The sequence below is a fragment of the Ammospiza nelsoni genome, chromosome 14, assembly GCF_027579445.1.
Source record: "Ammospiza nelsoni isolate bAmmNel1 chromosome 14, bAmmNel1.pri, whole genome shotgun sequence".
Lineage (NCBI taxonomy): Eukaryota > Metazoa > Chordata > Aves > Passeriformes > Passerellidae > Ammospiza > Ammospiza nelsoni.
Window position 1 is genome coordinate 8808542 of NC_080646.1, and position 26580 is coordinate 8835121.

The 26580-nt window shown below is 38.9% G+C and overlaps 1 protein-coding gene across 1 annotated transcript; it reads right to left on the minus strand.

Moving 5' to 3' along the window:
- Window positions 1-139: 139 nt before the first annotated feature.
- TMC3 (transmembrane channel like 3) lies at window positions 140-20129 on the minus strand. Its single transcript, XM_059482448.1, has 22 exons — window positions 20020-20129; window positions 18602-18745; window positions 17288-17363; window positions 15213-15294; window positions 14715-14821; window positions 13674-13772; window positions 13439-13581; window positions 11859-12006; window positions 10547-10590; window positions 10261-10408; window positions 9442-9551; window positions 9212-9290; window positions 8530-8757; window positions 6868-6996; window positions 6131-6198; window positions 5720-5848; window positions 4785-4895; window positions 4271-4396; window positions 2850-2928; window positions 2610-2652; window positions 1709-2006; window positions 140-980 (listed from the first exon to the last, which is right to left on the minus strand). The coding sequence occupies exons 1-22, from the start codon at window positions 20127-20129 to the stop codon at window positions 140-142; spliced, it is 3342 nt and encodes a 1113-aa protein (XP_059338431.1).
- Between the last annotated feature and the right edge of the window lie 6451 nt (window positions 20130-26580).

Sequence of the window (26580 nt, forward strand, 5' to 3'; positions counted from 1 at the left end):
AGGCTTTTCCCAGCTTGAGCGGCTGCATACACGATTTTTACAAAAACTACATTGCAGTTACTCTGACAGACCTCCAACAGCAAATAAAGCACAACTGCACATACACCGGCTCAAAACACAACGAGGCAGGGGCACTTTCTCAGACATTTGAGCACACCAGTTCACTAGGCTCAGACATACTTAGATCAACACTGTTTTTAGATTTCTTTTTGGCGAGTTTTGCCCCAGTTTTTGGATACTTGTCCTTGGTATGAATGACCTGGATGTACTGGTCATTGCTGCTGTTCTGCGGATCACTGCTGGATTCAATGGAAATGGAATCAGACTCTGTTAGAGATTGCTCCAGCTTTTGCTTTGATTTTGGTTTCACACGAGGTTCAGGATAGTTCAGGTGTACTTTCTTGTACGCATATGGAGGCCTGTCCAGGTCCAGCTCAAAACCATCATCCCAGGATTTGTAATGCACTCTGGCTAGATCTTTGCTCATTACAATGTGGCCATCAGCACGATCCCCAATGTAAAACGGTGATGCTGGCCGAAGGTCAGACAGCGAGCGAGGGCGATGGGATCTGTTCATGAATTCTTTCTCAAGTTCTTCTTCATCCTCCTCATCTTCACTGGGATGAGGGGAATACATCTGGTGTGGTGTCCGAACCACGTATCTCCTGACATGGCGTGGATACAACTCAATAATGTCTCCTGCTTCCTCCTTTCTGAAGTGCCTTTGGAGTCGGGAGGTAGAACGCAGCGATTTTTTGCGGGATTCGTTTTCATTAACCAGAAAATACCTGGTAGCATACGGTCTGCATCCCAAAAATACAGGAGCCCCTGCCCCAAGGGCATCCGAATTTACCTGCCGAATGGCTTTTCTGAACAGAGGCTCAGAATGGACATCATCAGTGTGCTTTTTGAAAGTCACTGGTGTGTAGGGCTTTGTTTTGCACAGCTCACTTGCACTCCTATGGACAACACTTGGGTATCTTTAGGAAGGAAGGAAAAGAGAGGAAATACTGATATACACACTTATAAATTAATGGAAATTAATATAGAAGGATTCACTGCTGTGTAAGCCAAAGACTAGGTTGAAAAAGTAGAGATTATCATATCTCCACTGTTCCAAATTTTTAGAACAATTTTTAGAAACATATCCTAGAAATTAGGAGATATATTTGTTGTTCTCTAGGAAAGGATTCACATTTGTCCTCTCAAATTATATTCCCTTTCTGTTTTCTTATTGTTCTGAGAATTGTTCTTTATGTTTATTCTTGGAAAAAAAACCCAGCAGATAGTTTAAAGCATCCATCTACTGATATACCAGACTAGTTTTTTTACAACTAAAGCTGCACAGATATTCTGCAGAAAGTTCCTTCGCTTTATATTTGTTTTCTTCATGGAGATGGTATCCTGCACAAAGTATTTTAGTTATGTGCCTGAGGGCAAGTCTAGTATTTACCTTTGCTTGAGCTGTGTGTAAACTCCATCAGTTACATAATTTCAAAAGGTTTATAATCCCATCTCTGTTAAGGGAGAATTAAGGATGTGGTGTCACCAACAATATCAATAGTACCTGTGAATGTATCTGCTTTTGAAAAATCCCTCTCCTGTCTTACAGCTCCAGACAGTCTGAATGCACAGCTGTTTTGAAAATAAACAAGTATGGCATGGAGCTGCTGGAATAAATACAATTTCAAAACCAAAGCAGTCTTACCTGTTTGTGATATGATCATTTCTTGGTTTCTGTACACTTGACACAGAGGGAGCTGGTGTTAAAGAGGTCGAAGTTGTGGGAGTTGCATTGGCAGGTCTCACAACATCAGTTGCTGGCACAGCTTGGGGCACAGACTGGGAAATGGTTTGAATTCTGGTGCCTTTGCTCACGGGAGATTCAAAGTTCAAGACACTGCCATTCTTTCGGGGTGTTGAGGACCGAGCAGAAGACTCCTGGCTGATGATATCAGTTTCTTGCTCTGGTCTTTTGTCATTAGCATCCAGATTTTGGATTCTGGCTAGAAAACAGATATTATTAGAGGAAATTTCCATGTCTCTACATTTAGAAACTGTTGTGCAAATTCAGTGGCTTGAATTCCCCCTTCAGTCAGGGATCCAAGGCCAATAGAACCTCCTGTATTCAGAAAAGAGAAACAGCTGTCGCACTGGGAGACTCAGTGATAAAGGGGTATATCTTCATACTACACTACATAGCAGATGTAGAACTGGGGACACAAAAAATACTGAATATTGCACTATAGGATTGCAAAAGGGGCAATAAGCCAATTTTTCATCTGCCTACCAGTCTCTGAATTGCATGCAAAGTCTGAGATTATTTGAATTATCAAAGATGCATCCCAGGTTTTTCCCTGTTGGTGATAAAAGCAGGAAAATACCCAGTCCAAAAATTCCAGGTGAATTCAGGTTTAAACTATGCACAATACCTTTCAGTGTTGCCAGGATTGGGTCAAACTGAGCTCAGAAACCATTTAAAAGGAGGATTCTACAGGAAATACAGCTTTAAAAATGTTATTGTACTTCCCTATATGTATGAGAAATCAAAATGGGTTTACATCCAAATACTTTATTAATAGTGGCATTTCTAAAGGTCACCAACTTACCTACTGCCATCTGAACCACCTTTTTCTTATCTTCAGTTCTTTCCTAAAATACATTCAGAAGAATGAGAATTTGTAAATTATTATGGATTAGAGAATAAATCCCCAGCTCTGTAAGGATTAAAAATACAGGATTTGTTTTATTTTGTGAAAGACTAGAAGTGACATTAGAGATTTAATTAGGCTCATACTTTACTGAAGACCCCTCAAATTACATATAATAGTGCTTTTCACCATACTTACCGTTTGTATCTTCATTCTCAGCTGACTGTTGGTGAATTTTAATGATCTTGCAATACTTTGTAGGTAGTAGATTAGCATGCTAGAAGAGAAAGGGGTGATTATGAGTCATTTCACACATTCTTGACAGTTTCTTTTTAAGGGTTTATAGGTCAAAATGATGTACAAGTTCAGCTGCTGCTCTGTAACATTTTCTTATATTGTAATAATGGATTACAGCCTTCTTTCAAGCAAATATAGATGAAAGAAATGACACTGAAAACACATTCAACAGCGGTTCTAATTTCACCTGTGGTTTTTGCAAGTACTTTCATTGTGTATGTAACCTGGGATGCATTTCCAAATGGTTTTGTTTTGGTTTTTTTATTTCTAGACAAATAATGTTGACAGATATTGTTTTGTTTTTTTCCAGTCCAAGGTTACAGAACAGGGACATCATAGTTACAGCTGAGTTTGCTCAACCATACCAATGCAATGTTATTTTGTTGGCTGGCTGAAATAACACCTTGTTTGCCCTGGCACAGATGAGATCAGATCCTGGCAGATTATGGCCTGACAAAATGGATTGCACTGGCTTTCAGACAAAGTCTTACAGCTGGATCTCATACTAGAAACAATTACATATGTGCTTAGCTGTCAGTTTGAAGCAGTCAAAAGTAATACTTAAATTTATAAATAATACATGGCTGGGACCTTAGAGGAAAAAGTTACAAATCAGAAATGATGCTTTGGTCTTTCTGATTTGAACAGCTACCAGTGGGACAAACTCTGGCTTTGTCTGCAGTTTGCACAAGAAGAAAATGGTACAAAGATACAAGCAAAACAAAATAGAACTTTTCAGAGAAGCAAAGTGAATTTCAAACAGCTCAAAATCAATATTATTTCCCAACTGTGAACAATTATTTATAACCCAAATAAGAAAAGACTTCCACTGGAGAGTCTGCAGGAAGTTATATTAAATTAACACTTAAGAGCAGACCATCATAATTGATTTATCTTGTCATAAATCTGGATGACTGAGTAGCTTCTTTAAATGACAGACTAAGTCCTGCTCAGTGTCAGAAACTGAACGGATGACCATGAAGAAATGGAAAATTTATTTCTGAAGAGCTCTTAAGAGGGAAGAGGTTCTTAAACTTCCTGGAACCATCAGCACTGCAAGCCTTGACACAATGCAGTGAACATCTTCTAACAAAGTATCCCAGAAGGAGAAATTCCTTTTGAAAGTCTTTTTAACATACTTCCATCCTGTCTGGTCCATATACCACACCTTCAATGGGGTGTTGGAATTGTTGTTTCGGTTATGCTTAATGAAATTATAACAGTGCAATGTTTGTTCCTCAGTATCTACATTTGACTCTCCAGAGATAAGGCCAGTATTAATACAATCAATTTACCCTGCCTACAAAAAACAAAGTACTTACAATAACAGTAGTAGTGCAGGCAGGACAACCACAGGACTGCTGATGTAAGTAATCACTGTGTTGAACCATGTGGGAAAATCATTTTGAATTGTTTCAGAAACAATATCATATATTTTTTCTTGACCACTATGGGAGGTGTGGGAAGAAAAAAAAAGTAAAATTAAGTTGTAAGGAATCCTGAATATATCTATTAAGCAGTGCTGCACTGAATAAAAGCAAGCTTGGAGGGTGCTTGTATGAAGACACAAGACAGTGATGTTTGGGAGATTTCTCAGTGGCACATTACATTTTGTAAATATAAACTAACTAAATTATGTATGTAAAGCAAATCAACTCAGAACTTTGACCTGTTCACCTTCTTAAACCATAAACAATAAAATATTGGTAGCAGAAAAGCATTTTCCTCTCAACTTGTTTTGAATTTACATCTGTAATTTGTGTATTATGAAAGATAAGTTTATTGTAAGAAGGGGAAATAAAATCTTTGCAATTTTCATTGTCCATCATACCTTACCTGAAAGGGCCACAGCTTAAGGATGGCTTATATCGGGCAATAGCAAAAATTGTTGGTAACATGCACAAGAACAGCATAAACAGCAGCATGGCCAAGTAGAAATTATTGGATCTGCAAGAAGGTGTAACATGTTTCAGATTATACTTGTCAGAGAGGAAACCAGAGACAACATAAAAGGTGCAAGTCTGAATCTATTTATCCAGTTCAAGATCAGCATGTCTGAAAGATTAAAATCTTCTGCTATAATTAGAAAGTCTGAACAGAGATGGTTTCAACAGACTTCTAATGATCAAAATTCTATTTGCACTGCTTTCCAGATACCACTGCTGCAGCCAGAGAACTGGTTACTGCACCCTTTGAAAAAAGCTGCCCTTACTGCCCAGTTGTGTTGGGGGAGAAAAAGAACAGCAGCAGAAGTCAATTAATCTTAAAAAATGTTAGAAATAATGGATTATTAAGAATTAACAATGCCTAAAATTATTTCCATTTGAAAGAAACAATTAAAATATTCATCATGATTTAAAAAAAGAGGAAATGTGTTATGCAATGCAATGGACAAAAGCAGATATTGCATATCTTTTAAAGAGACAAACATCAAGAAATAAGACTTGCAACAGTTAACACATACAGGTTATTGTACTCTGTCAGATTTGTATGGAAATAAAGCGTTTATGTTTGGCCATAGTAGCTATCTAGGAACATTCCCTGACATATTTTTTAATTCTTGCACATCTTCAACTACCTTGCTTTACAAACCCTTCAGTTTCTCAGTTACTTTGTCTTTTTTCCTCAGACCTTTGCCATCAGTGTTAGTGTGAAATTTGATTTTAACTTTTAGAGCTAAAACCTCCTGTAATTTTCTTCATATTGATGAAACATATTTCCATTGCCTGCATTTGATTTTTTCCTTCTCTTTCACTCTCATTTTGACTCACCGAGATGCTCTGAAAACCTGCTGATGTGGTACATTGCATGTGAGCACAGCCCAGCTCCTCAGGTACATGAGTCCAATCAACTTGAGCACATTGAATGCTGGTAAGCAAGGTGAAAAGAAAGCTCCCATCCTGGAAAAATCATATCATATCAATCATATCATATCATATCATATCATACCATATCATATCTCATGTTGCCAGAGGCCATTTTGATAGCAGTAGAATAAACTAAAAAAACCCCCTAACCTCACACCAGGTAAACAGATTAATAGCTCACTATTAACAGATGATCTCTTAATCTAAAAGACTACCCTGTCAATATCGTAATTAAATAGGTTTCATTTAAATAATCAGATTGATTTAGCAATCAGCCAACAAAGGACAAGAAAAAAACACTTAAGGACTACATACCAGATCATTCCTTGGTTGTAGACCAAATGTAATACGTTCTCTGCAATTTTGAATTCTCCATATTCTGGCTACAAGAAACACAGTGTAAGATGAATACCTTTATCTTAATCTCATTTTCAGGCCATTTATTAGGTTCATTTGACTGAATCAGTTTGCAGACAGTACATGGCTTGAAACATCCAGATCAAAAACCAACTGCTGGCAGGCAGTGGGAACACAGCAAAACCTTCTCTGCACTGGGGAGTAAACAAATTTATTCCTCTTTAGTTTACTTCACATCTTTAAGGACAAACAGTCCACAGCCTTTCATGCCAACAGCTTCTTGCAAACCAAGTATTACCCACTGTAATTTTCTTAGCGGGCTGTGTGGTGTTGGTTACTGTTTTTTGGATCACTATCTACATTAAGTAAAGATGTTAGAGCTGCAGAAAAGAGGATGTGGGCAACAACTACGTGACCTCTGTGTCACCTCAGACTGTGGGAACTGTGCTAAGATATTATTTTGTGAAAACCAAAAGTTTTTGCATCAGAGCCATGTGAATAGGCTTGAGAACATTATTAATCTCAATGTTTATCCTGTACCCTCCAATTTAAACTCAGTGTGAGCTGTGCCTTTCTAGATGCGTGCTACTGAGAAATTATTCATCTGTGGAAAGACTTTAAGGACTTTTAGTACTGAGGGAAGGAGCCTACCAATCTTCCACATCTTAGCTTGATGAAATAAGGATTGTACTTACAAACTTGCTTTCTAGATCCCAGCACCAGCAATCACTCAGATACCGGACACACAGCCCACGGAAAAAATCAATTAACAGGATGCTTGCCACTGTGAAAATCATGTCGATAATTGAAAGCTTGAGCATCTCCTGAAATGCACATTTTTCACACATACTGAGTCATTCTGAAAGCAAATGGACTGCATATGGCTCTTTTGCATTTGTAATTCTATTTTTGGCTCAAGCTCAATATTCTGATAAAATATGAATTGAATATATGAATAATTTCCTTTTAAATTTTTCCTATTTGACTTTTCCCTTACTTGTCTTTGTTCTCTTAAAGACAATAAATATAATCAAGCTTCCAGGGTGCTTTTTTTTGTTTGCAGCTGTAAAATTCTGGTCGTGATGGTCAAACTTTATTGACTTTCTTTTTGATGTTCTAAAAATGTATCTAGCTAAACTGAAACGGTTTGTTTTTTCTACTGCATCCATTCTTTTATTAAGCTGACTCTTGTAATACATATTTGCAAAGTGTTTCACAATGAGAAAAATCTTACTATTCAGACAAACTCACAACCCAATGGCATAGGATCATCAAACCATAAAAAATAGTTGTTTCATGCTTAAAAAAGAATGTGGTTATCCTATATTTAATTGAGCTTTAAATAGATACAATTAAAATAGGAAAAATTCAGTTCCATACATCTCTAGGCTATTCTGGGGAAAAAAGCAAATATTCAAACCCTCTATTTTCTATGAGATTGTGCACAAAGGATATACAAGAACAGAAATCAGGCTAATAAACCTCAGAGGGGTCTTTTCCTCCTCATGTTTAAACAAGACCTTTAATATTCCTCATTCTGGAACAAGATGTTCAGAAAAACAGAAGCACACTAACATGGTTCTTAATCCAGTGGCCTGGACATGACTGTGACACTGTCAGAGACCACAGTGACATCTTTGCATTTTTGTGGTTAAAATTTCTCTCTGAATGTATTAATGCCCCTGGAAGTCACAATCAATGTACCCTTCACATGTAGGGAAGCAAGAGATGTCATATTAAATCTGCAGATTTTCTGCACCCCAAATGTGGGAACATGGCACTGCCATCCAACTTTCCCCATTCCTACAAACTGATGGGATTTTGAAACCTTTTGTTGTTGTTCTCTCTCCCTCTGAAAAAGTGAAGAGCACTTGATTGTCTAGAGATTTATTGAAGCAGAGACTTCTGGTACTGTACAAATGACCAAGAGCACAATCTCGTGCTTGTTTCAGGTCTGCATCTCCATCTCTTGAGGCAGCAATCTGAATCTACAGAGAAACAAAACACAGTGCATTTTGTTTCTCTGTAGGGGTTAGAAGGATCCACCATGTTAAAATAGGATCCATATCACAGATCTGTACAGATCTGCCTGTGCAGAGCTGAAGACAGAGACCAAACCTGGCAAAAGAACATTTGAACAGCACTAAACATACTGCAGATAATGAGTAAAATCCAAAACTTGTATCTGTGGCCATAGCACTTTGCATAGTCTTTACTCTTCCTACATCATCCCTAGCTAAATTCTGGAATTTATGCAAAGAAAAGTTCTAAGATTAAACACAGCACAGCATGATTTTAACTTTTTGTCAAATGTGAATTAAGTGGAGTAAGTTGATGACAATAAAACAATTACATACTTGACCAACATATGTCTCCCAGCACTGATCCTGTGGGTTCTGGGTGTTAAGGGAAATTGTTTGGTTAACCAGTGAGTCTGTCAGGCCTTGGGTGCGATGCTCCTCTGACATGACAAAGCCATTTCTCTTCATTTGTACATTAGGAATGGTTACATTGTCGTCCTTAGAAAGAGTGTTGGTTGCCAAGGAGGTGGTAGAATTACTTGCATTGCTGTTCACATCAGAGTCCTGAAATAATAAATGTCCCAAAAGCTGCTTTTTAACTGTACATAGGTGCAGATGTCTGTACCTTTTACAGCATACACTCACACACACACACACAGACATTTTTTTCATATATTTACAAGCAGCAGCTAGGCAACTGTTAAACAGCTGTCAATGGATAGAGTCGGATGAAACACCAAAGGGCAGGACTTAAAGCTAATTTAGGTAGGTGGAAATATTTCAAATGGATCAAGTTATCCTTAAAAATTAATAATTAAAATTAATAATTAAAAAGACTCTATAAATAGTTGTAAATAAACATTACTATCTAAACTTAACTTTGCAATCCTATCAACCCATAATATTTTAATAAATTTCAAACAAATTTTTATCTAACTTTACATACTTCACAATAAACAGAATTCTGTCTATGAAGTGTACTAGCTTTACATGTCAGAAAACATCAAGTTAAGCTTACAGTGACACTCATACTGTCCACTTTATCCAGGAGGGCAATGATTAAACTGTAGAGGTTTCCCAGGTATAGGACAAGAACTCTGAAAAGAGAATAATATAGGATTACCAGCACTGGTAACCACTGACTTCTCATAAGCTCTCTGGTTTGGCTGTACTAAAACATGTACCAGAACACACCTCTCCTTTCCTCCTTTTCTCTCCACATATTTTTACACCGAATAATGCCCATACCTGGCAAGCTGGAAGCGAAGAGTGGTCCTTGGATGGTACATCTCCAGAGCTGCCACAAGTTCAAAAGCAGAGGGTGCAATCATTGTGATCAGAGACACAACTACACTGACCTGTGGAACAGAAACATGCAGTGCTTGATGATGGCCTTCTGTGGAATCTTGGGCTGACTGAAATGCTGCTGAGGCACATGCTTTGGTGATTGCTTTTCTTGGAGGAGATGCTTTAAAAAGTTATTATTGACATTAGTAATAACAGTAGTTATGATCAAAAGTTATAGATTTGAAATACCACTCAGGAATCCTTACTCCAGATATTGTAGCTTCAAAGTTCTACTTTATTAATTGAAATTAAAAGTTATTGTGCAAGAAATATGGTGCTAGCATCTTCCTCTGGCTGAGTGGCTTCCTCATGCCTATTCACTTCCTACTCTCGCTCATTCCTCTGAATGGAAATAGTCACAGAACTTTCAGTATCCCCTGATACTGAATCAGTTACTGTTATCAAAGTCAATTCCTTTCTAGTCCATGAGTCCAGTCTTTGGTCAGCTCTGTCCTAGGTGTAAAAGTAGATTTGTAAGTGACAGGAAAGCTTTGTGCTCACAAAATAGGGACCTGCTAGAACTGCCCAGCTCAGCTGCACCGACACCTGGCTGCAGAGCTGAGGGAGCAAGCGCACCAAGGCAGATCCACTCTGCCCACTAATTCCTCATTTCTCCTGGCTCATCTCTTGCTATTTACACCTCTGTGCACACTACTGCTGCAGAAAGTCCCCAGGCAGTAATCCTGCATCAAAAACAGAGGTGGCATAAAGACAGGGTACCTCATTTTTTTCCCAAAGAGTCAATTCCTTCTTGGTGCGCTCCAGCCTTTGGGATCGATCCACGACAAAGTAGATGATGTAAATACTTCCAGCAAGGGACAGAAGCACGAGGATGTTTGCAATAATTCTTAAGCTGATGGTCACTGCCCTAGGAAAAAGATTTATACAGTCTTAATGACACCTTGGTAATTTCTAACAGGTTTTGGAAGTATAAGACAAGCAGATTAGCACTGATATCTGCATTGAAACAGTGCTTTGAAAAGTATCTCTTATCTCATATACATACAGGTTTTTGCTTTTCTTCTTTTCCTGCTCTTCCAATATAGCTTCCTTGAAAGAAACACAGCATTACCATTTTAATAACGTTCAGTGAAAATAATGTACATATCTTTCACAGAAATTAAAGTATACTAATAAAAAACCATCACATCCTGGAGGTGCAAGCAGATAAATGCCACTGTCCTTATTGATTTATAGCACTGATATGTGATATTAAAAACTGGTGGAGATTTCTGAGAAACAAATACATAGTAATCAGATACTTGGGCATTTTCAGTCATGCATGTTCAAGGAGATACAACAAGAGGGTTACGCTTCCAGATTTTTTGGCAGGATGAGCCTTTAAAATCTGGGTGTCCCTAATATAATACAGTACTGTCAAAGGTTATCCTCAGCCATTGAAATAACTAAATATCATAGCTTATTAATTTACTCTTGGCACAATTTGAAGTAATTTTTTTCCAATGAGAATGGGACTACACCAAATTTGAGAAATAAGTTAATTTTGATAAAAACACATGTGCTCTTACATTATAGATGCAAAACATCTATATTTTTAGCAGTTTTCTAATATTGAGAGACCTATAATAAGTCCCTCCATTTGTTATGGAGAGATGAAATAAACCATAGAATTATAGAATATCTCAGGTTGGACAGGACTCATAAAGACTATTGAATCTAACTTCCTGATACTCAGAGGAATACTTAAAACTGAACCATTTCACTAAAAGCATCATCCAGATGCTCCTTGGACTCCAACAGGCTTGATGCCATGACCACTTCCCTGGGGAGCCTGATTAATAGCTGATAAAATAAAGAAGAAAGAACAATAAATTGTGTGCAGAAAGTTATAAACCAAAGAGAGAGATATAAAACTTATTATCATGTAAAAAAGCATCTTGTAAAATATGAGCTGTTGTACATGGATTCCCTGAGGCATAAAACTCTTCCTTTGCATAAAAGCAATTATACATTCTATAAATTTGTTTATTTTCCTGCCAAATCAATTTGATTCCAACACTCAATGAAATTTCATCCCTAGCAGATTTGTTTCTGGTTATCTAACTTCTTATCACACATACAGGCACATTAAATAAAACTCTCCCAAGGAAAGACACAATGGCCTTGCTGGGATGTCAGCAAATATGATGTGCCTCTAATACCACATAGATGTGATATAGCCCTCCCCTAGGCAAATAGGTATGCAAATAAATACAAAAAAACCAATAGGAAGTGCAAGGGGATGAGTGGAAAAACTTACATGGCTTACAGTTTAACAAGTAAATCAACTTGAAATAATTCAAAGGTCAGTTGCTCACCCTGATGCTGTTGACTATGGCTGCAGCTTTGCTCTCTGCAGCCTCAGGGTTTCCTATCAAATAGTCCCAAGCACAGAACAGTCTCCAGCAGAAAGTGTAATTTTCATCAGAGGCACTTGCTAAACTCATTCTTGAGTTCTTTGCCATTCTGTAAAAAAATAACAGGTATTTAACTGCTTCTGTGTGAAGATAGTAATGAAGGAAGTCACTGGTTTGGTTCATAGTTTTAAGATGTTTACACATTTAGAGCTACCAAAGGTTGCAGAAATTAGCATCACTGTTGGCAGCTTTCTGAAGAACATAAAACAGGGTGAGGTGCAGCTCATGAACTTGAATTTACATCTAAAGAGCAATGACTCACTGTGGAAAAGCATTTCAATATTTACAGTCTTTACAACTGACATATAAAGCAAATAAATCTTACTAAATGTGGGTTACACCTATTTCAGTCTTACAACCTCTAGGTAGGATCCAGCTGAAATATATAATCACTAAGATCGCTGTTTACAGGAATTAAATCTAGTTTGGCATAACTATTGATTGTGCACAAGGTTTTTTGTTTGCTGTACTATTTTAGCCCTCAAAATATATATTACTGTCAAATAGAAACCCAGGGCCATTTTACAGACCTTGGGAAAAAGAAAGAAAACCCCTCCTACTCATGTCAGGTGAGCAAGGTGGCAGAATATTGCAAAACAAAGGAAATTAAATGAAGATTAATAGCTTATGAAAGAAAGGGCATCTGAAAGGACAACATTAAAGGGGAGCTGTACAAGCTAAGCAAGGATCACTGAGCTAAGTCAGAAGAAAAGCTGATCCTATCTAGAAATTACAGATGTGTAGATCAGTGTCAAATATACCAGTGACCCTTGGCACAAACCAGCAGGTAGATTAAAAATAAATGAAAAGGGAAGGTTTGACCTCAAAACTGAGAGCTATTACAGACAGCACTGAAAACATCCCTGGACTGCACTGTGCCAGATGAATAGGTATCCAGAAGGGAAGAAGAGAAAGCAAATCAGGAGAGGATAGAGTGACCTTGCCCCTTCTCCAAGCATTGCACATCCCTGCATTTATGGCCAGCTCAGGCAGTCTTGCTCTCTCTGCTAAGTAACTCCCACTCCTTCCCTTCCACAGCAAAGAAATTAAGCTTACATTCCAATGGGATGCCACGTACCCACTAAAGCAATGCAAATGATTTTACACCTAGCATGGCACTTCTATATTTGTATTTCAATAGAGGGGAATATTAATAATGCTGAAAGCATTGCACTTCAAATATAAATTTCTGTCATAACAATATTTATAACAGAAAAGAGGGGAAAGGATTTCCACAGAGACAAAGCTTAGAGATGACCTGTGCTGCCCTTCTTTTAAAGGCTGGGAAATGGAAGAGAGAGTGAGGATTACAGCAAGATAAAGGGCAGTCTAGAGTTGAATTCAGTCTGCCTCCATGATAATAGCAGAGGTGAATGTGTTAATAGAACTACACAAAATAAAGAGGAAGCGGAGTAAATACCATTGCTGATTGCCTGGGCACACAGGTTTATGAACAGCAGTAAATAAATGGGCAGTCTTACTTTTTTAGAAGGATGATGAAGCTGTAAGCGAACACAGCCATTCCAACAAGGAAGTAGGCAAGAGGCAGCCGGTATCCAGCTTTCCCAATCTTCCTGTCCCGGCCATAATAGCCATAAAACAGAACAGAGTACTGGAGGTAGCCCTGCAAAGACCAGAGCCCATCAGTAAGAGCAGTAACTAGCAATCACAACAGAACAGTGACAGCAAAATAACAAGGAGTGGTTTGAGTCTTGCCCCAAGGGACCAGATGGTGTCCAGGTCCTGAGCAGATGCAATGTGCTCCTTGGGAATGGTCTTGCTGAGCGTGCTGCCAAACGGGGCTCCGGCCAGGAGCTGCAAGAGAGAGGGGGTGTCAGGACACAGGGAAAAGAGAGAGAGAAGGTCTCAGGAGATGGGGAAAACAGAGAAAAGGTCTCAGGAGCTCCACGAGCCCATCTGAGCCAGGGCTGCACAGTGGAGCCCATCAAGAGCTGCCCACATGGGTGGTGCTCTCAGGGTAGCGAGCACTGTGTCAGCACTGTGCCAGCTTTAAAAGCCATGCTTTCAATGTGAGCTTTTTTAAATTAAATGGGGCAGTGCTTGATCTCAAAATGATAGTTCAGGATTAAATTTACTTTTTCTTAAAAATTAAAAAGTGAATGTGAATACCTTTATTTTTCCAGTTTACTTTTTATTATATGAGGGGTATTTACTTTTTTATTTTGTGCAGTGAGAATAAAATCAGGTATTCCCATGTTTTCTGATAACACTATTAAAGCACGGGGTAGGTGAGGCAAAATAATGTTTATGAATAATTGAACCAAGTTAACAAATTGCCTTACTCGTATGCAAGAGCTAAACAAAGTTGTGGCTGTTCAGAACTTTTAGGAAATGCTTTCTAATGGACAATAATCCAGAGTCTGGAGAGGGATGCTTTGTTTTTCTTGGTGTCATTTAAACTTCTCATTAGTATAAATGACACTAATAGGACTTAAGTGTATTCAACACCCACTACATCTTGTAAGAATGGATTCTTTATTTTAGTAATCAGATAAAAACATATTCTCTAAAAACATTAGTACCATGTTGACAAAATACAATCTCGAACACTAATAAAAAAAGTCTGTTATCCTTTGGCAGAGAAAAACCTCTTAATAGGGGAATTTATTTTAAATAATTAATTTTGCAGTGTAGATTTTAAACTGATGCATGACTTAAAGTGTGGTGTTTGTTCCATTGAGAAAGGAAAGTTCAACAGTAAATGCTTCTCTGTAAATATGAACAGTGTGTTCTTACCTCTGGTAGGACTACAAATGCTCCTGTCATTATGGTAAGGACAATATTGATTCCAAACAGCCATCTCAGGAAGATGAAGTAAGAGGCAACTCCAGACCCAAAATGACCTTAAACCACAAAAAACCATTATGTGACCTGCACAGTCTATAAAAGCTTCTATCATTTATCCATGAAGTGGTTGGATAACAGGCAAAAAGAAAAACCTTTCTTATGGAGGGCATTCAGCAAACTAGAGAATTTTTTCATTTTCAGAATCCCAAAAGGACAAAATTGACTTTTTCAAAAGTTACCCCCCCAACTAAGACCATCAATGAGATCTGTGCAGTTTCTGAGGCATGAGGAAAAGATTTAAAAAAAAATTTAAAATAAAGATTTCACTGCTGAAAATATGCATTCAACTCCCTCCCAAATATTTAATTCAGTGCATTAAAAAAATAAATCAAAAGACTCAGCATTTTAACAAGTGTTTTACTAGTACCATGAAATCTTTATACTTACTCTCGATTTTCTTTATTCTCATTTCCCAAGGAATAAAGATTACCACAAAATTGTATGCAAGTCGAATGAACTTCTTCCAAAGCTGAGAAAAAAGCAGAGAAATATGACACTTCCTCACATGAAAAAAATAATTAAAAATAAAGTGCTGGGTATTTTGCTCATGTCTTTTCTTTTATCACAAGAATTGTTACAAAAATTGATGACTAAGGTCTTATTAGGAGCATAATGCCTCAAAGGAAATTCTCTTAGAGGAAAAATATGATTTTTTTTATTCAACAGCAGCATATTTTACTACTTTCTTCTCAGCTCTCTGTTGTGCAGCCAACACCTGCAGAAATCCTGTGGTTATATTTTGTAGTCTTTATTCAAACTCCATTTTTGCATGGCCAGATGCTCTTCCTGCACACACCATACACATTGAGGAGAAAAAGTAAAATCCACCTGTGCAAAAGTGGGAGCAGTTTTTGAGTTGTTGAGTTAGAGCTATAACTTCACAATGTCAACAGGAAAAAAATGTATTCCAGGCATTATAAAGTATTTTTCTTACTTCTAGATATTAAAATCCCACCTATATTTTAAGGCATATTTTGCAAATATGAAAAACCTATGCAAATACATATACACCTAGTAGCTGCATTTTGTTCTTAGCGTGTGTTCAACCACTGAGTTCTTAATTTTGATGATGTAGTGCTTGTTTTGCTGTGCTACAGTTTTTGTCTCCTTGGTCACCATGTTATTCTGTAAGAAAATATGTGGGGAAAAAATCTCTTCCAGTTAAAAAACAAACAAACAAACAAAAAACCAAAAAAAACCAAAAAAACCCCTCACCAAAAAAAGGCAGCTCATTCTGTTGGTGTTGCTGAATTTAGCCCTAATGTAAATTCTATACCCCTAATTTGTGCTAGGATAAAAGAATATAGATCCCCTACACGTAATGAGTGGTACTAATTAACTGCTGAATTACATCCCTGTGCTGAATGTCTTCTAGCAAATACAACAGAGGCAATTAGATTAGACACAAGCTTTTATTCACTGTGAACTCTAATTGAAAAGCTTTTGTGTTTGTATAGGAAGAATTATATGAGCAAGCACCGAGCCCGATCTCTGATTTACTGATATTCTGATTTAGCACTTTCTTTCTAGCTAAAGTCCTAGTTCCACTCATATCAAAGGCAAAAAATAGTGTTTATTTTACCTGCATTTTTACTTCACTGCATTTGCCACACATGCAAAGGCAGAACAAAGAAACTTACTCTTTCTACATTGGAAAGTTTTCTGAGATGGGGCCCAGCATCTCAGAGCACCAGATACATGTGCAGCTCTTCACTTGTTCACATGAATAAAATGCTTGGTGTTCTATTGGCCTAACCCTGCCTTTTTGCATTAAGATAAATTAGTAATTAAAAGTCTACTTGTTATGATGACAAAAATATTCTTGACTGCTTAGATGACTAAAGAATTCTTCTCTTGGTTGCTGATTAAATACAATTTCCTGAATATTATAAATTTCCAGAAACTCAGGCCAGTGTCTATTTTCAGTAGTGTAAATAGATTTGCTAAGATTTGATTCAAATTCTCTAAGTATAATGCAAGCAAAGCCTCTTCTTTAATAATGTATTTAACATAAGCTATTGTAGGATTGTCTTCCAAACTAAAAGTCAGACACATTTTTCATGCTAAGCTATTGAACTGTGGCCCCAGTTTGCTGAAATTGCTCTTCAGAGGATACTGCATCATGTTTGTTGTTATCCCTTTCACATCACCCCCTCTAACAGGCATCAATATTTGTAGGCTGTCTGAAAAGAAAGCTTATACTGCATTAACAGAAGGATATTCATCCCTCAACACATGAAATTAGTCTGCAAAAATGTAATTACTAAAATTACAATGGAAAAGAGAAGAAGGAAAAAAAATAAAGAAGCTTTTAACTGCTTTTTTCTCTCTCTACAGTCCTGAGCTGAAGTATCAGGAGTGCAGAGCAAGCACACACTTCTCTGAATCAGAACTGCAAATGAAACTGGTGGGAAGCAGAAATTTCAGAGAAATGTCAGAGATTTGAGCCCAAGCAGCCTTACCTCTGCCCCAGCAGCCTGGTACCCTCTGGTTCTGGTGAGCCTCCCCTCGTACTTGAGCACGATCTCCTTGGCCTGCCTGCATGAGAGGGGAGGTCAGTCTGCATCGCTCACATCTCTCATTCTGCACCGACAGCACCTGCCAGAGGGCTCAAATGCTCTGAAATACAGCCATGGGCTGTCCCACCATCAGCCCCTAACACAGGCAATGCTTTTTTCTCTGACTATTGAGCTTTTTACTGATACGTTAAAACCACTCAGATTTTGTCTGAGAGAATTTGGCATTCAAGAGTTTGACTGCAGGGAGAGTTTTCTGTTCCTCTAATTTATTTCTCTGTGCTTTTGTTTCAAGGTCTTTCTTTGAAATGTTAGAACCCAAGTGAGTAAAACAGCAAGATCCCCTTTACAGTCTGGTAATCTCCTATGGATACTGACACCCCTTCTGCAGGTATGGTCTTGTGAGAGTTACATGTTTATCTGATCATACACAGTCTATGACCTCAGCAGAAGGAGGATTGGGACCACCAAGATCTGATCAAAAGGACAGGAAAGCAGAAGTCACAGACCCTAAGAGGGAAAAACCTCTCTTTGCTTCCCAGATAACACAAGAGCTCTTGGTACAGTAGAGATTCCTCATGGCTGCATTGCCATCTGAGCACCATACAGGGTTTGGACAGAAAATGCCAGATGAAAAGGGAAAAAAAAACCTCAAATATCACAGAGATCATGAGGTGAAAGACCTGACATAGTTTAGACAGATGGGCCTGAAAAGTTAGTCACATGCTCTTTCACTGGAAATCTGGAATTATAATAATTGAAATCCTAAACTGTGAAACATGAGCATACTTTTTAAACTTACAAGTGTCCAGTATTTACTGCATTTACAATGTGTTGTTGTGCTATGACCAGCTTCTGTTCTCATACCACGTAATTACCTTAAAAAGGCAGGCTGGTTCTCCTTTTTGGGACACAGTGAAACAATTTACCTTAAAAACATATTATGGAGCATTACCAACAGCCTTCATTGAGACCAATTAATAGCTGACAGTCTCTTTTAGTAGTTAATAGGCAAAGCATGATTTCTTGCTCTTTTTTGTTCTGTGACTTTCTAAAGGGAGCCACAGGCACGCACCAGAGACAATTTCCCTTACAGACTGTCCACCCAGAGGCTGCTGTGTCAGCCAGCCCTCATATCCTCCCAGAGCATCCTCATGGAACACTTTCCTAGCAGCTCTAAATCATCCCTGTGCTCCCTCCCGGGGCTGGCAGCACTGTGACAGCCAGTGAGCCTGAAAATCTCTGCACAGGCACCTTTACCTGAGCGCCCTCAGCTTCTGCCGCATGGGCCACGGCCGGCAGCGGATATTGGACATGATCTCCTTCTGGTACTGGATGTTCTGAAAGATCTGCTCTGGGTCATGGCTCTCAGCCTTCTCTTCACCAGCATCGTCTTCTGAGTTGCTGGCAGGCAGCACATACCCCATGAGAGCAAAAAGGAGACAAGTTATTGCTGTGGATTCCCAGCAAAGCACTGGCTCACACAGGATCCAACCTCTTGGAGCATTGTAGGAACAGGGAGTGAGAGAACTCACATAACCTTCTTGTTTTAAAGTTGATTAATAATTTGGATGGTTTCTCCATCTCCAGGACATACCTCTTCCCCTTCCCACCAGTTGCTGTTCGGTCATAAATTATCCCCACTCCTGACCATGAATCCCAGTCTTTCTTAGTCAAGCATTTCCAGCCATTCAGATTGTACATCATGCTAGCAAGACTGTCTGTATATTTTTCTGGAACAAAGTGCTGTCTAAACATTTCCAGAAAGAGCAGATAACATTTATTTATTAATCATACCAATTATTTTACTGTTAGAATGAGGGGAGCAGGTGATTCAGTCATGGTCACCATTTAATCCTCTTCCCTGCTGAGGGGCACAGGGGTGTGGGACCCCACATACCAAGGATTACTTGTCCCTGTGAAAAGATTCCTGTGCTTTGATGCAGATTTCTGTGGATGATTATTAAATCATCTTTTCTGATGCTGTCACCACATTTGCTACGCTACAGCTCTTGCAACTCCCTGTTGGTCTATGAAACAGCAGCAATATTCATTCTTACAGAGGCTTAGGTCTAAAAGCCTGTGGTGACTGTTTCTCCCTGAATGACACGAAGGGATCTGATGTACTGCAGCAACCACCAGCCAGGAACTTTCCCAATTGTATGGCTATGTACTTGCTGGGAAAGTTCTCTGCAATTTTGCTGAAAAGGCAGCCTTTTAGTCACTTAGAAATAAATCATAACCTAAACCATGCCATGGAATAATATTTGGGGGACATACTTCATCAGACCACTAATCTGTTAGTCTGCACTCCCGTCCCTTCAGTCACAGGGGACATTCAAGGGAAATTTATAGTTACACAGGAAAATAATTAGAGACTTCTTACCATGCTATACCCTGAACTCTTTGGAGTTACTTTGCTTTATGTACAGTGTTTCTATTTCAGTACGAAATATGAGTTTGACAAAATAAAGAAAAACAAAGATGTTCGAAACACATCTTAAAATACAGAGAAGGATTTTTCTCATGCCCATTTCCACACTACCACACTGTTACTCAAACCAGGCTACCTTCCGCAGCCTGACACACACCCTGTCTGCATGGAAGTGAAAAGACAAGCTCCCACTGCTGTGCTGGACAAAGCAGCCTGTCCCTTGAGGAGAGGGGGGATCCCTTACCTGTGGGGAGGCTCCTGGTAGGTGTAGATGCCGGTTTGCCGCTTCACCGTGCGCTGCTTCTTACAGGACTTGGCAGCTCTGGGTGCAGGGGAGCCTGGAGCTGCTGCCATGGAGCAGGTGGGACTCTGCAGGGCTGGAGGCAGCCTGCAGCTCGCTGGGCAGGCGTCTCAGCAGCAGCCAAATGTTATTAAGCAGAGAGCAGCGAGCCCTGTGGAGCAGAGGATCACTGCCCGCTGCTCCAGCCTGGAGAAGCTGCTGCTGCCTGGCACTGCCTTAAAGCCACAGCACACTGCAGCCCCTCCACTGCCCCTCCAAGGCCAGATCAAGGTGGGAAGCAGAGCTCAAAGGAAGCCCAGCTTAATTCACAGCCAAGTTTGCCTTGTTGTGGATGAGGGACATCCCTCATCACACCACCACACCGCACTGTCCAGCTCTGGGTGGTGTTTCCAACAAACCCTCTGTAGGTGCTGTTGGTGTTCCGGCTTCCTGTGCTTGACACAAGGTTCTTGCTCAGCAAAAGCATGATGGTGTTTTGGCCTTTAGTAACAGAGAAACATGCAATGTCATTGTCCCACAGGGCTTCCAGTTCAGTGGTGGAGAGTCCCCTGACATCCTTTCTATGGTTAGCACCAACACAACCTCTGTCAGCATCTCTGTGATGCTGGCCTTGTTTTCCAGAATCGAATGAACTGCTCCAGGTTCTGCTGGGGCCAGGGAAGTGAGTTTTTAGAGCTTTTCTCCATCATAGAAGTTACCGATATTCTGGTGCCATTATTAAAACACAGCAAAACGGACCAAAAATACTAGATATTAATACCAGCAGCCATAATTTGATGCTCAGAAAGTGGGAGGGAAAGGAAGGGTTTGAAGAGAGTTTTTACTTGTTCCTAACTTGGTATTTTCTCTCCTTAATAGCTCTGCACACAGTGCAGCAACAATTTTGATTGCATAAATCAATGGTCTGTTGTAGTTAACTTTCCCTTGCAGCGTCCGACAAAAAGAACATTTAGTTCTTGCTTCTAAATTTCCTGTAGAGAATAGCACAGACTGCTTTTTCTCTGCATCCTGAATTAAGCTAAAGTACTGCCACTTGGTGAAAAGTTTTACTTTTTTACTGTCTATTGTTCTAGACTTATTCAGTTAAATAACCAAAGGGCTAAGTGGTCACAAGCCTTATCTTTTCTTACAGAATTGAAAGAGTAAATTAATTAGGTGTAATTCACTGAATTTCTGAGATGAGCAGATAAATATGATTCTGCATTTCCAAAATGTATCTCACAATAAAGCACAGAGTTTGCTTGCGGGTGAAGCTTCCCTAGAAATCTGAGTTCCATTAGCACAAATCAGAATGGTAAAGAAATGCCCCTATTCAGAGTTCAGCTGTATTCTGCACTACAGAATGTGTCATATGCATGACTATTAAAGCCTGCTAAAACCCATTTACTGTGTGGGGCTTTTTCTGAAAAAGCCAGATTCTCTAGTCCCAGCTTCACTCTGAGCATCTCTTGCACCCACCTCCTTTAGCCCCAGTAGAGAATAAGCCTCTGGACTCCAATTTTCAGCTTACCATGGATGCCTCACAGAAAAATTTTCTTTTTACTGTATTTTTTTTTGTTTGAAGTCTGTAAAATAAAGGCTGTTAGAGCTCTGACATCTCAGTCTTTCTGTACCATTCCTAAATCCACAAACCTCTGAATGGCTTTCCTATTTGGCTTCCAGTTCACATGATGAAGAAAATATCCCACTACCCTCTCTCTATCAGACCATTCATCAAGTGAAAGCAAACAGCCAAAAGGAATAGATATCAGCCCAGAAGCACATCTCCATTAAAAGTCTTATCATCTCTTCCTAGCTGGAAAAACAAAAGAGCTATTCTGGTTGCCAGGAACACCCTTTAGAGCTTTGATGCTCAGAGAACTGCAAACACACCCACATCACCACATTTTTTGACATGCCACAAGATATATTTTCAGTTATATAATTTAAAAGCAGGAATATGTTAGTTCAAATGTCCTTCCTTGGCTGTAGCCATTTTCCTTTGCATCTCAGCCAGTGGCACAGTACTGGGGGCAGGTTCTGCTGCCTCAGCTCATGAGGATAAGTGCCCCTCTACCACAGTCCATCATCTCCTTGCTTGTTCCAGCTATGTGTATAAATGTATCTCATGTTGCAGATAAACACTCACCCAAAAGACAGGTTTTGACACAGTAATGGCCTGAATTCCCCTGAAATCATAAGCTAGGTCTCCAAAATCTGCTGAAGAGGAACACAGATATCTCTCCTTCTGTACTACCACTCCTGCCTCGTTGTTTTCCCTGAGATTTTAGATGTTCTACTTTTCATTTAAGGAACCACAGTGGAGAGATTAACATAATCTATAGTTCCTAGAGATGAATATTTAAAAAAAAGCAATATCCTTCCATGTCATGGTGTTACAGCACTACCAAACCCATTAAAACACTAACATTACTGATTTACGTGGATTTAATTGGCTAGTGCATGTTAATGTGTCAACAAGGCAGACAAATTTTCTTCCCCTTTGTTAGAAGAAAGCTGAGAGTCTAAAAAAAAAAAAAAACAAAGGGACAATTTAAGGCTGACATTTATACAGCTCTAATAGTGCCAGTGCTGGAGGCACATACATCATGAGAAGTTACTAGCAAACACTAAAAGCACAATGAGCAGCAAGAGACTTATGAATTCCGAGCCCATCTGACAGAAGCATGCAGGGAAAATGGAAAGCAGGCTTCGAGGGCTCAGCCCTGAAGCTGGCAATATCCTCTGTTGTCCATGGTCCCTGCAACAGCCTCTGAAGAATTCAAGTGTTAACTCAGATCACAAAGAGGGTTTTGGTTTTGCTTTTTGACTCAGCCAGTAGTTCAGCAACCAGAGCACCCAGCTGCCCATTCCAATCTGCTCTATTGAATCCAGAAACCTGCTTGGGTTTGTTTTAGTCTGAGTGAATACTACAGGGGTTATAGATTTGATTTCAATTGCTATTAACAGGATGTAAAACAGGACATTAGACTTTTACTGCAAAACTTTCAGCTCTCTGTGTGTAATAGGAAGACTCACATTTGATCCACAGGATCATTTTGCATTTTCAAACACTTACCCAGGAAGGAGCTGGGCTGGTGAACTCTGCTTACTAACAATTCAAGGAAATAGTAGACCTTATTCTTTCCCATATGCTCTATTCCCATAGAGGTAGAGTTTAAATTTTACCCAACATTCCAGCACTGCAGTTCAACTCAGGACCTTATCAAAATCTCCCTGCTTGGGAGATTCAGAACATTGCTGACCTCAATTTCAAGGTAAAAAAATAAGAAAGGGACAAGTTTTCCAGTCATTTTTGTAAGAAAAAGAGAATATTATCCCTCCACATCCTTAAGTACAGAAAACCAAGGTGGGGAAAAAGCATTTGGAAACACTGACCAAGACAGCTTGTGTATTTTTAAGTGAAGTAATTATCAGTAGTGCTGAAAACATTCACAGACCCCAGTGATAAGTAATGGTGCTGAAGAGCATCCAGGTTTGTGTGAAAACTCTGAAGCTCCTCATAGCTAGAGTACCTTGACTTGTAGAGCTGAAATAACTAAGATCAAAAGTTAGACTTCACATAGACTTCAAAGGCAGACATTTAATTCTCAGATTGCAATCTCAGTTCACCTGTTTAGTCCCCAAATATGCAGCTGGACATAAGAGCAGTTATAGGACTTCCAGGGTAACAGTGCCAAAGCCATCATTTTCACTTACTGAGAATAAAATTGATCTACTGAGCTCTGGTAAATCATTCTCTCCTCCTAAGATTGTTTGGACAGCCTAATTTCATACAGTAGGTTCTGCTCTTCAATTTCAGCATGTTCATAACTCTTGCTGACATTTATCACACTTGGATCAAGGGGAATGCTCCCATTGTAGTTCAATTTTCTTTGTGAATTCACATCCCACATAAAAAAAAAAAATCCATTTAAAAAAGCTCCTCCTGTGCAGTTAACTGATCTTACAGCATCATGAGATGACTAGCTTTATTCTTGGATGAGTTTCATGACTATTAAAATATAAAATATACATTTCTCTGACAGTACAACTCAAAAGAAAATATATTGAAATCAGGAAATTTTCAGGAGTGTTTTAGAGACCAATGCTAAGACAGAGGCTAAGGAAGAAAACCAAAGGAAGAAAAGGGGGCTGAAAACAAAGAGAAACAGCCCCATGCTGAGCCAAACACCCATGGAGGGGGAGAACAAGCATTAAAGCTTTTATAGCCAGTTCAGCTGATGCCTTGGCTTGCAGCCCTGCCTGGCTCACTGTCCCTGGGACTTGCAGCTTTCAACTTTCAGGTGGCAAAAAAGTAATTAGACACCATCAGAAAACTGACTTTTCAAGAATAATATATAATCTGCAGCTTCTTCCGCTATGAGGAAATCAGTATTTTCTTTGCCTAATGATGAAATGAGTATTTCTTTGCCAGCAGCCTGATGTGCATCCCACAGACGTGTGCATTTCACCAGAGACCTTTTTGAAAGCCCTGTAACCAAATTATTTTCCAGACTTACGTGAGTCGTTACAAGCCAGACCTAGGAGTCAGTGAAAATGAAGAAGATAATTTTAGACTATTTAATAAATCAATTAAAAAAAAAAAAAAGAAGAAATTTCTCATTTTAGAAGAAGAGAGGAAAAAATTCCAGGAACTGACAATGGCAGAAAGTAACTGAATAGCCAGGACTTACCAGAGTCCTGATATTTGGGACAACCTTCCTAGTCAAAAGCCTGGAGGAGGTGGGATGTATCTGGAGCAGACATCCATAAAAATCTACTTTTGCTTTCCTTGGGTTTTGTAACATCCATTTAATTTCCCAGGCTTAGAATCCCACCCTAATTTTAAAGGGTTTGGCATTGGAATAGTAAGATTAGTTCACCTACATTTATTGGCTAACATCTTTACAAAGGAGATGTTCATAAAAAATGGGCAAGGAAATTCAGATGGGCTTAATTCACTGCATAAGGAATGTAAATAATTCTATTAAAACCTAGGAGGTTGTTTAGGTACACAATACTTAACTCATTAGCAAACAGTAATCATCATTTGTCCAAGAAAAAAACACAAATGCAGCTCCTCAAATTACTATCTGCAAAGGGATGAGCTTATTCCTCTTGCTCTCCAGGATATTGCATCAACACTGCTTGGGAAAGCTGGGGTACCAGGCTGTGGATACAGGATCACCTGAATTCAGCACCTAACAAATTAGTTTAAAAAAACAGATCTAGAAACTGATCAAGAAACGACGAGGGAAAAACTCTGAAAGGGTACAAAAACAAAAAGAAAAGATTTGGAGACCTCAAAATGTTACACTCCTGCAGAAAATGACTTTAAATATTCTTCACAGAAAGACAATGTGGTATAAATAAATACTTCAATAACTCAATGCAATAAAATTGGTCATTTCTTCTTATCCTACCCCAAAGAGACACCTCTAAAGCTAAAAAAAATGATGTTCAGACTGATGTTTATTAAAAGTAGGCAAAAACGTTATTAATTTTATGCAGTCTCAGAAGCACTGTGCTGCCAGAGTTTACTGAATATCAGATGACCTTGAAAGTGCCTGAGTCATGGGCAGTTCAAGCTGCAGCCTAAACAACCATCCTAAATCTTATACATCATCACCTACTCATTATCTGGGCTTTGTACTTTCCTACCACTGAGGGATTTTCACATAAATTATACAGGAAATGAAGCAAAATGCAATTACATTCTCCAACAGCTCCAAGGCAGATAGATAGCAAAGGCATGCAGCACAGTTCAAGAGTCAGCTTTCAACAAATGTCACCTATTAGAAGGAATCTAAATGAAACATATATCACTAAGCCTCCCACTTCTAAATTCTATCATTATCTCATCACTAGGACAAGCAGTTATAAGGTTACAGCAATTTCAAATAATCAGCTTTCAAACAGATTTCTCAAAGGGACTTTTCATCTTTGCTTTTACACATCACCATTTGGACTTTCACATATACTAGAAAATTCTATTAAATTGAGTTATCCCAATGAAAACATCTCTAGTAAGGTTAACCCAGACACTTAATAATCCATTAGCACCCTTGGTTTTTCAATATAACAAGTTTTCTCAAATGGCTTTTCAGTCTCAAAAGGGAAAGACACAGCTATGGAACTTCTGAGTGTTCTGGATTGATGGGATTCAGCTGAACAGTGGGAACACTGCAAGGATGAATAAAATCACATTTTCTCCCCTGCCTTCAGTGGATGGTAAGTAGGGCCAACAGCCTTTGCATTAATTGAGGTCCCAGGAGACCACATGGAACACTCACATCTTCAAGGGATGATCCCTTCTTAACCCACTTTTTAAAGTGAGGATCTTGGACTTTTTTGTGGTTTGCATTTGGGGTCTTTTATGGGTGCTACCCTCAGTGCAAAAGCATTAAAAAACAACACAAAATGCAGTTTACAAACATTAGGTAAACACTAACAAGATCTTGATACATATATTTCAAACAGTCCTTTTTTCCCAGGATCTCACCATGCAAATACCTTTATCTG